The 11,428-nt window shown below is 51.7% G+C and overlaps 1 protein-coding gene across 4 annotated transcripts in view; it reads right to left on the reverse strand.

Moving 5' to 3' along the window:
• The window catches only part of SYNE3 (spectrin repeat containing nuclear envelope family member 3), a 102,698-nt gene extending 92,965 nt beyond the window's left edge, over window positions 1–9,733 (reverse strand). For 2 of the 4 annotated variants that reach the window (XM_065593549.1, XM_065593552.1), the window contains exon 1: window positions 9,095–9,601. In XM_065593549.1, coding sequence (XP_065449621.1) covers window positions 9,095–9,530 — 436 coding nt within the window. In that variant the 5' untranslated portion in view covers window positions 9,531–9,601. Of the gene's footprint in view, window positions 1–9,094; window positions 9,602–9,627 lie in introns of those variants that run through there. The other 2 variants (XM_065593551.1, XM_065593550.1) reach the window with 2 other exon arrangements.
• Window positions 9,734–11,428: the final 1,695 nt, after the last annotated feature.

An 11,428-nucleotide genomic window follows, 5' to 3' on the forward strand; every position in this document is an offset into this window, starting at 1 on the left:
AGAAGATGGGAGCAAAGGAGCACAGTGCCTGACCCTGCGAGGTGCCAAATGCTAACAGGAGCTGAGAGCACTCAGCACTTCTCAGGATTGGGTCCACAAAGAACGTGGGAGCACAGGATTAGAGGAGAGCAATGATCTAATGAGGAGAGTATTGTTATGTATTTTCATAGAAGGACTATCAGCTTTGACAGAGTCCGCTTCATCGTAACTCGTTCGTAAACAATAATGTTCATGTGACTCACTCAGAGTTATGCTTTCTGTAGAGATCAAGTTGCTATGGGCCGTAACTGGTTACATTTTCCCTCAAGACCCAGTTGGCTCACATCCTTGGCAACAAGAGATTCTGCATTTGTGCACGTCCACTGCCCACAGATTTGAGACCCTTTCAAAAAACACTGAAAAACAACTGATGCCTTTTATTATTTCTTTTTTACAATCCTTAACCAACAAGGAATTACTATGTACAAAGATTTTTGAACAGCTTGCAACAGACAAGGAGCTAGAAGTAATGTCCCAAGAAGTAATCGCAAATGGATCTCATTGGAAAGTGGTGCTATTTGTATTATTTTTTCATTATTTATTTAGCACCATATGGGGGACATGATGATTCAGAGGCAAATGAGAAGACAGCCCCGCCTTAAAGAAAATCCTGCAACCCTTACTCATTTGAGTAACCCTTACATATGTAAATAATTCCAACAGACTTCAGTGGGATTACTCATGTGACTAAGGGCTACTTGCATGAGTAAAATTTTGCTGAAAGAAGCCCTAATGCAGACAGATACCATAAACAGAAAACAGGCATTTGGGAACAGGGGAGTCAACAGAAAACAAGGGGATAGGGAACACTGATGCAATGATGCAACTTTGTGTTTCCCCTCTTTACAGCATGGATGTGTAGAGTCTTGGAAGTGAGAGCACGGACTCTCAACTGAATGCTGGAGAAAACAGGGAGCCAGGGAAGAATATTAAGGAAGACGTTGGGGGAGATAAGCTCAGAGCTGCAGGAGCAGAAGACAGGTTTTTCTGGGGTTCTCTTTTATCACACTTTTATCTGTGCCAAGCAAAGTATTGTGTAAGATCATAGTCCACCGTATATCAGAGGCAGTTGATAGCGTTCTCAGAAAAGAGCAAGCTGGTTTTCAGAAATGGTGTGGATGCACAGACCAGATCTTCACTCAGGGCCGTCTTTACCTATGGTGGTGCCCTACGTAGTGCAAGCACCTGCACCCACCCTGCAGGGGAGGGGGGAGGCGGCCGCTCTGCTGTGGGGCTGGCCCCTCTGAGGGGGGCAGAGGGGGCTGCACTCAAGGGCTGCAGCCGGGCCACGGGGGCAGGAGCTGTGGGGGGCAGCAGCAGGGCAGGGAGGCCCAGGACAGCGCTGGGGATTAGCGGGTGGCCTGGCGCCGGCAGCAGGGGTCGGGCCTGCCCCTCCCCCCCGCACTCACCGGTGGCAGTGGGAAGCAGAGCAACCCGACCCCAGTCTGCTCCACTCCCCCAGCTCCCCGCCCTGTCGCTTGGGGGAGGGGGCTTGGAGGAAGGGGTCAGGCCCACCCCCACACTCACCAGCGGCGGTGGCGGGAAGCGGAGCAACGCGGCTAGGAGCTGGTGGAGCGGAGTGGGCTGGGGCCAGGTCGCTCTGCTTCCCGCCGCCACTGCTGGTGAGTGTGGGAGTGGGCCCAACCCCTTCTGCTGGCTCCAGTACCCCCGCTAATCCTGCAGGCGTCGTCGTTCGGGAAAGGGGGTTTGGGGGAAGGGGTGGAATGGGGGTGGGATGGGGGCAGAGCAGGGGTGGGAAGAGGTGGGGTGGGGGCTTGGGGGAAGGGGTCAAATGGGGGCGGGGGGAGCAGGGGGACTGGCAGGGAGATGGGGTTGGCTGCTGGAGCCAGCGCCGCATACGCAGCATGCAGCTGCCTAGGGCACCACGAAATTTGGTGCCCCAAATAACATGGTGCCCTACGCAGCTGCGTATTCTGCATATGCCTAAGGATGACCCTGTCTTCACTCCACAAAACATAATAGAACAGTGCTTAGAATGGCAATGCCAACTCTACATAAATTTCATAGACTTTGAGAAGGCGTTTGATAGTTTGAAAGAGACTATGGCACATTCTGTGGGCATATGGAATTCCTTTCCATACAATCAGCATAATCAAAAGCTTCTATTTCAACTTTACATGCAGTGCTGATCACAGTGAGCTCAGTTTTGAAGTCAAAACAGGAGTACGTCAGGGGTGTGTCATGTCTGCAATTCTCTTCAACATTGCCATCGACTGGGTAATGTGGCGTACAACAGAAGACATGCCACAAGGCATTAAATGGACACTCTTCTCATCCCTTGAAGACCTGGACTTTGCAGATGTTATCGCTCTCTCATCACATACCCAACACCATATACAGGAAAAAACAACTTGACTCAACGCATTCAGACTGCAAACTGGACTGAAAATCAATCGCAATAAGACAGATATCATGACCTTTAATATTGCCTCACCATCAGCAGTACTGATAGAGGATTATGTTCTCACCAATGTAGAAACATTCATATACTTGGACAGCACCATCAGCCAGGACAGTGGAACACGCCAGGACCTCCGGAACAAAATCAATAAAGCCAGGAACACCTTCAGGAGCTTAAATACAGTCTGGAAATCATCAAAATACAACACCAAAACCAAACTCAAGATTTATCAGAGCTGCGTACTTTCAACACTACTTTATAGTGCAGAATGAGAAAGTATGACATGTCCAAACTGTCTTCATTTCATACAACCTGCCTCAGAAAAATCCTCCATATATTTTGGCCCAGAACAATCTCAAACCAAGATCTATTGACACAGTGCAGTCAAGAGGATCTGAGCACCAGCATTGCCAGGAGGTGTTGCAGATGGATCGGCCATGTGCTTCGGATGGAAACAGATTCCATCTCCAGAGTAGCAATAAGATGGACACCTGAAGCCAAGCGAAAACGAGGCCACCCGAAAACAACATGGCGAAGAGCTGTGGAAGCTGAGCTGAAAAACCTGGGGCACAGATGGGGAACCATTGAAAGGCTTGCCAGAAACAGACAGGAGTGGAGGAGCTTCATCACTGCCCTAAACGCCAGAGGCGTAATAGGAACATGATGATGATCAAACTGTGGGTCAAGAGCCCAAAGTGGGCCGTGACCCTGTTTTAATGGGGTCACCAGGGCTGGTGATAGACTTGCTGGGGCCAGGAGCCAGAGCCAAAGACAAAGCCTCACCACCCAGGGCAGAAGCTGAAGCCTGAACCCCACTACCTGGGGCCAAAGCCCAAGCCCCACTGCCCGGGGCCAAAGCCAAAGCTTCAGCCCTGGGCAGCAGGGCTCAGGTTACAGGCCCCCTGCCTGGAGCTAAAGCCCTTGGGCTTTGCCCCCCACCTGGGTGGTAGGGCTCAAGTTTTAGCTCTCCACACACATGGGGGGGGGGGAGGGGCTCAGATGGGCTCAAACTTCAGTTCCCCTTCCTTAGGTCATGTAGTAATTTTTGTTGTCAGAAGGGGTCGCAGTGCAATGAAGCTTGAGAACCACTGCACTACAGCCTGTTGAATAGACTGGAGGTAGGAGAGGTAAGGAGTGAGAATACAAAGGAGATGGCTATAAGGGTGTTGGCAGTGAGGATGGAGGCCAAAGGAAAGTTGCTAGCAATGGTAAGCAACCGGATTTAACGAGAGTTTGGACATCAGGAGAGAAGAGTGCAAGATGGCACACAAGACTGTGAGCCTGCGCAACAACGTGGATAGTGCGGTTGCCAAATGGGACAGAGATAAGAGAGGGAGGAACAGGAGCGAGCACAGCAGGAAAGATGAGAGGTTCCATTTCTGACACATTGATTTTGTGGACAGCTTAGTACAACTACAACCCCTGAAAACAACGTCTGTTGTTGGAGTACAATATATAGCAAAGGAGAGCATGGTGATTTAGGGTGGGCCTTATGGAGCTGAGGCCAAACAACAGGAAACACATTTTAACTGTCTCTGTGGTTCCTTTGCCCCAGTCACTCACCCAACTGACCATTTCAAAGGAGTTTCCCTTCCCTGCCCCTTTGGTGGAAGCAACTCCCCTTCTGGAACAATGATGGTTTATTCTTCATTCTTACTGGCCCCTGCAACTGCCAGTCAAACAGCGTGGGCAGGATTCCCTGAACAGAGTATGCCAGCAACACATCTACAACACTGGAGTACTGTGTGCCAAGTGGTAATTACACAGCTTTGCTATGTGGCCTTGGATGAGCCATGATGGCCAAGTAATTACACACAGGGAAATGTGCCTTTTACATTAACCCTTGAGGGCTACGAGTCAAGACTTGTTCACAATGTAATGGGATAATGAAGAGCAAATTACACATTGATGTCAGAGATTTAGACTCTTGATTCCAAGTTGTAAAGGACCAAACTGCAGATGTCTGCCTCCCCCTTTTCCTCCTAGCCCCCAGCCACATCTTTCATTTTAAATGAGATTTCATTCTATCAGAGTACAAAATGGGACACTATCATTAAACTGCACCAGTTTCCAGGGCAAACTCCCATTTTTATTCCATTGTTACTTTACATTTATTTACACAGTGTCTTTAATACAAAAGCAATAGCAAATGGTGATAGCTGGTTTTAAGCGCTTAAAGAGCTCTCCCAGGATTATAACTTTATACAACAGTGGAGGCAGGGGGCAGTTCGCTCAGGCACCTACAAAGGTGCTATGGGGTCTTTGATGTCTATGTAGTTATTTATATTGCACTCACCATCGTGACTGTCTGAACACTGAGTAATAATACATATCTCTTCCGTAGCACTCTTCATTGGTAGGTCTCACGGTGCTTTACAAAGGTCACAATCATTATCCCCATTTTACAGATGAGGTACAGAAAGGTGACGTGACTTGCCCAAGGTTTCCCAGCAAACCAGCAGCAGAGCTGAGACTAGAACCTAGGTCTCCCAGCTCTATCCACTAGGCCACACCGCCTCCCATAGTGTTAACACCCACAATGTTTACCAGACAGGACTGTTTTTACATTTCCATCCAACAGAGCCAGACATGGAAAACTGCCTGGTGCTCAATTTATCTAGTGAAGAAGAATTAAGGGTGATGGAATCTGGACTTCTGGTTCTAGGTATCACAAACACAGAGCCTGAGCCTATAAAGGGAGCCCTGGTTCAGAATACTTAGTGCTCCACTTCAAGGGCACCATTTGCTATGGGGAAAGAAGACAGCTTCCCCCCGCCCCCAGCACTGTGTTTGCCACTCCCCCCACACTTTTCATCTTTATCAGTGGTGGGCAACCTGCAGCCCGCCTGCAGCCCGTCAAGGTAATTCGCTGGCGGGCTGCAAGACAGTGTTTATATGACCGTCGGCAGGCACGACCGCCTGCAGCTCCCAGTGGCTGCGGTTCGCTGTTCCCAGCCAATGGGAGCTGCAGGAAGCGGCGGTCAGCACGTCCCTGCGGCCAGTGGTGAGCTGGAGCCGGTTTGCATCGGTTCGCACAAACAAGTTGTTAAATTTTGAAGCGGTTTTAGAACCGCTTGTTAACTGGCTTCCCTGCGAGGGAAGCTTTGATGGGCTCCGTCTGGGAAGCGTGTAATTCCTCCTCCCGGCCGCCGGGGGGCGCTGTGCTGAGGGAGCCACGTGGGCTGCCTCCTGGCCCTGTTGCTGCTGCTGCTGCTGCTGCTCCTCGGACCTCTGGCCCTGGGGCTTCTGCTGCTGCCTGGTGGGTCCCTGGCTGCTCTGTTGGGCTTGGCCTGCGTCCTGCTGCTCCGAGCTACTGTCCCTGTGTGAGTACCCACCACGCTGCCCGTACCCAGCCCCTGCTGCACCCCCTGCCCGCAGTCACCCCCTGCCCACAGCCACCCCCTGCCCATACCCAGCTGCACCCCCTGCCCACAGCCAGCCCCTGCTGCACCCCTGCCCACAGCCACCCCCTGCCCACAGCCAGCCCCTGCTGCACCCCTGCCCACAGCCACTCCCTGCCCACAGCCAGACCCTGCCCACAGCCAGACCCTGCTGAACCCCCTGCCCACAGCCACCCCCTGCCCGCAGCCAGCCCCTGCTGCAACCCCTGCCCGCAGCCAGCCCCTGCCCACAGCCACCCACTGCCCGTACCCAGCCCCTGCTGCACCCCCTGCCCACAGACAGCCCCTGCCCACAGCCAGACCCTGCCCACAGCCAGACCCTGCTGCACCCCTGCCCGCAGCCAGCCCCTGCCCACAGCCACCCCCTGCCCGCAGCCAGCCCCTGCTGCAACCCCTGCCCGCAGCCAGCCCCTGCCCACAGCCACCCACTGCCCGTACCCAGCCCCTGCTGCACCCCCTGCCCGCAGCCAGCCCCTGCCCACAGCCAGCCCCTGCCCGCAGCCAGCCCCTGCCCGTACCCAGCCCCTGCTGCAACCCCTGCCCGCAGCCAGCCCCTGCTGCACCCCCTGCCCACAGCCACCCACTGCCCGCAGCCAGCCCTTGCTGCACCCCCTGCCCGCAGTCACCCCCTGCCCACAGCCACCCCCTGCCCACAGCCAGCCCCTGCCTGTACCCAGCCCCTGCTGCACCCCCTGCCCACAGCCAGCCCCTGCCCACAGCCAGCCCCTGCTGAACCCCCTGCCCGCAGTCACCCCCTGCCCACAGCCAGCCCCTGCCCACAGCCAGCCCCTGCTGCACCCCCTGCCCACAGCCAGCCCCTGCTGCACCCCCTGCCCGCAGCCAGCCCCTGCCCGCAGCCCCTGTCCACAGCCAGCCCCTGCCTCCAGTGTCGCACCCCTTGCCTCCAGCTAGCCCTGCCCCACGCCCCTGTCTGCAGCCAGCCCCATGTCCACTGGTGCCCTGCAGTTCCCAGGGCAGTAACCCTGCACACCTGCTTCAATGAGGGGGGCAGGGAGCAGCTGGGACCCACACATGTGCACACCAGTTAGGGTGACCAGACAGCAAGTGTGAAAAATCGGGACGGGGATGGGGGGTAATAGGAGCCTATATAAGAAAAAGACCCAAAAATCGAGACTGTCCCTATAAAATCGGGACATCTGGTCACCCTAGCACACCCCCAGGGAGTGGCGAGGACCCACACATGTGAAACGGAGCTCATTTCTAGTTCAGGCCCATCTTTTTAAAAAAGAAACTTTAGGTAGGGTTAACATACATCCATATTTTCCTGGAGATGTCAGGCTTTTTGGTTCTTAAATCGCCGTCCGGGCGGAATTTTTAAATTTTTATTTTTTAAACTTAAATTTTTAAATTTAAAAATTCCGCCCGGGAAAATACGGACGTATGATAACCCTATTGGTACAAAAAATACATACTGTGGCACATCCCTTAAATCAGAACTTTTTATAGGGAACCGGTTGTTAAGATTTTAGCAGCTCATCACTGCCTGCGGCCCATGCCGCTTCCCACAGCTCCTATTGGCCGGAAACGGCAAACCGCCGCCACTGGGAGCTGCAGGTAGCCATGCCTGCGGACGGTCAATGTAAACACTGTCTCGCGGCCTGCGAATGGATTACCCTGACAGGCCGCATGCAGCCCGTGGGCCACAGGTTGCCCACCACTGGTCTATATGCACCACTTCTTCTCCCCTGACCCCGAACTTTGCAGGCTATATAATCAGATATAATGTTCTATATGCTGATACAACTTTGAGCCCCACAGAATTTTTCTGAAATGACTTTGCTGCTCTGCATGGTCACAAGGGATCTGTACATGTGGAACTGTTGACAGGATCGGGCCCCTGAACAGCTTCAGCTCTTTGTAGTTTATGCAATACCAATTAAAGATGTTTTCATTTTGTGCTCATGTTGCAACTCCAAACAGATTGGAATTTTTAAAGGGAACTCCCTGCTAGCCTAGTATAGATCTCAGTTTCACTATACTCTGCCCATACCATGTGTTTGCGAAGGAGGGGGGAGCGGATGTTAAAATGAATACTACCATTAAGGGCTGTAGCATAGTAGCTCTGACACCACCCGCAGGGCTGCTTGGGTTAACTATAAATACATTATACTACATGTCCATGTTGAATACCAGAATGCCATTGCACTACTCCTATCCCTCCCCCCTTCCTGCTGACTGACAGACACCTGCTGAACGCAACATAGTGCGGGTGCAGGATAAAACACTGAATGGAGCCTCAGAAATAATATTAACACCCACAGGATTCAAGCGCAGGGCAAACCCACCAGTTAAGTGGTTCTCAACCTTTCCAGACTACTGTACCCCTTTCAGAGTCTGATTTGTCTTGTGTACCCCCAAGTTTCAACTCACTTAAAAACTACTTGCTTACAAAATCAGACATAAAATTACAAAAGTGTCACAGCGCACTGCAAAACTGCGTATTTTTGCCATATAATTATAAAATAATTCAATTGGAATATAAATATTGAACTTACACTGCAGTGTAAAGTGTATAGAGCAGTAAAAGCAAGTCATTGTCAGTATGAAATGGTAGTTTGTACTGACTTCGCGAGTGCTTTTTATGTAGCCTGTTGTAAAACGAGGCAAATCTCTAGCTGAGTTGATGTACCCCCTGGAAGACCTCTCAGTACCCCCAGGGGTACCCGTATCCCTGGTTGAGACCCACTGCACCAGCTGGATCCAGGGAAACGCCAGGGGCAGGAAAGAGTTAAGCTCTGCTGCCACCCAACTTGGTGGCTTCCCCTCTCAGGTTGAGCGCGAGACTCACTCATTTCCCCAAGCCCTGCAGTGGTGCTGGAACAATTTTTATAGTGGGGGCGCTGAAGGCGGAAACTATGTATTCGGGTTGTTATTACGACTTCAAGCCTGGGGGTGCAGCGCTCTCCCCCCCCCCATAAAGCGCTGCTCTCTACGCTGCCTAGAAAAAGTTTTTTTTTTCAGCAAAAGGGGGGACACAACGTGCCAGTCTCTCCTCTCCGCTTGTCAACACGCGGATCCCGCCTGCCATGGCCTTGCCAAGGAGGCTGGGACTTGGAGGGCTCGGCGGCCCCTAGGCGTTCAGCAGCGAGCAGCAGTGAATGTGAAAGTGACATGCAGAAGAGCAGAGCTCTGCCCTCGCCCAGGACACCCCGCAGTGCCTGCGTCCCCCTTCCCCAGCACTGAGACGGAGAGCCCGAAAGGGGTCACTTACCCAGCATGGGTGCCAGGGGGCTGCTTGGGACGAGCCTCTGCAGGAGGAATCCGGGAGCAGCCAGCTGCGGCAGTGGCGCCTGCGGGGTTTGAATGGCGTTTGCGGAGGCCCCTCCTTCACGGGCTCCCTCCCCTCCTCTGTCCCGTCCCCGATCGGCCTGGCACTGCCCGTCCCCGCCACATGCAAGCCAGGGAGGCGAGAGCAATGGCGAGCCGTGCCCTGCCCACTGATGCCCCGGCTGGGTGGCTGCGCTCCGCCAGCTGCTCCCCTGGATCTTCTCCAGTTGTGTTGCAAACATTCCTTCCGGCCCGCATGTCCCGTCCCCCCCGCCCACTCCAGGGGACGCCGCCGCAGCCAGCACCCCCCTCCCCTGGCCATGCTTGGAACCGGGGGGCAGGAGCCGCGCAGACAGCGGCAGCCCGTTATGTAACCTCATCAGGGGGCTTATGCAACGGACAAGCTCTGTGCGGTGCACAGGCGTTGAGCGCTAGCCTCCAGAGCGAGGGAGCCGCTTTCAACTGTGTCACACTCACATCAGAAAGCCAGCCCCCGCTTTCAGAATTGCCTTGGCACTTTTGGGTGACGAGCTGCAAAATCCGTTTGCCTGGTAAGCATGGCTTCTCTGCCTCGCCCCTGCCCATCTCCTCCTCCTCAATCCCGCAGCGTGTGTGTGATGATCCCCCAGCTCCTTTCCCACGCAACAGCTTGCTATGTCATACACACGCAGGATTATGACTTCATCCTAGGATCAAGCAGAAGGAGAAGCTGAGTTAAGAGGGAGAAAGATTTTATTAAAGCTAGAGTCTCCTCTGCAATGGGCAGGGCATTACAGGGAGAAGTAAATGAGGTTTGTGTTAATCTACTGCCAACCATCATAAGGCCCTACACACAGCAGGTAGGTTGTTTGACTCTGAAGGGTCTTGCCTTTTAAACTCAGTTATTTTAATCCAGCATTGTGCACATCCAAGAGCTGTGTATTACTTTAAAAGCAGCATAAGTGTTGGAACGATGCACTTAACAGAGCAGGCTGTTTTCTCTTAATACCTTTTTCATACACCACTTTTGAGAAGTAAATGGTGCCCTTACAAAACAGTTACCGATTCATCTAGGACTACACACACTGCTGTCACAAGGGTAATCAATTCCATCACCAAAATAAGAACAGCAGCTTCTATTTTAATATCCATGATTATTGTTTATATGATAGTAGCACCTCCTCTCTCAAACCAAGATTAAATATATAGTTATATAAAAACAGAAAGACCAAAGTGTTTTGATTTTCCAGCACTAAGGTAGTCTTTGTTTACATAACCAAATAAAGGAGCCCAGGCAGCAACAAACATCCTACAGTTTGACCTGTAGCATCAGAACATTTAGCTATAATCATTAAAAACCACATTGTATCAAGCAATTCCTGTTCTGTCCCAAGGTAAAGCTTTTCTGTATCCTCATAACATAATTGAAACAAAAATCAAATGAATACCTAGAACTTTGCATTGCAATGATTAATAAGGTTTAAGTGAGGGTGCATTCCTAAAAGAAACATTGAGGCAAATCTAAACAGATGAGGGGGTTTTGGTTGTTTGTTTTGTTTTAATGTTAGATCTAAACTTTCCATTGCTGGGACATATCCACTACAACATTTCTACAATCCATTAAAAAAGTATCGCCAAAGTGACTGCCTTGAGCCCTGAACTTGCTTTTAGGTGTGCTGGATTTAATAAAAAAGTATATATTGCATGTAGCTTATACACTATTATCTACATCTATAACTAAATAAAACGTATTGGCTAGCAGGGATGCGTATCACTGGTTGCTGCTGCACAGTATTGGAATTGCTCAACTTCACATCACAGTCCCTGAAAGGTATTTAGACAACTAATCCTCATGGATTTCAATGGGAAATAGGCACCTAAATACCTCTGACATTCTGGGCCCATAAACCTCTGGACTGGTTCGCTGGCCCTTGACAGTAAAGTTCCAGCACACTACTAAAGGCTCCCCCTCCCCCGCACTTCTGCCATTGTTTTGGAAACCTCCCTCCCCACCTAGCAGTGACAGGGTTAACTTACTAGCTAGTGTGTCAAGGGCCTGAAAGGAATATGGCAGCATAGAGAGTGGTCAGGCTTCCCAGGCCATCCTCTACAAAATAGTAGAGGCCAAAGTCCGCATAGCAGTTACAGAGGAGCTCCCAGAGGGCTGGGTGAAGGGGGTACAACAGTGCAGACTTGACAGTGTCTGTTCCATATCCATGGATCCATCTGATTTTCTTCCCCTTAGCCTGTGGAAATGGATATAACCCTGAAGCATTATGCACCCCGTGTGTGTGTGTCA

Source organism: Chrysemys picta, chromosome 4 (assembly GCF_011386835.1).
Source record: "Chrysemys picta bellii isolate R12L10 chromosome 4, ASM1138683v2, whole genome shotgun sequence".
Lineage (NCBI taxonomy): Eukaryota > Metazoa > Chordata > Testudines > Emydidae > Chrysemys > Chrysemys picta.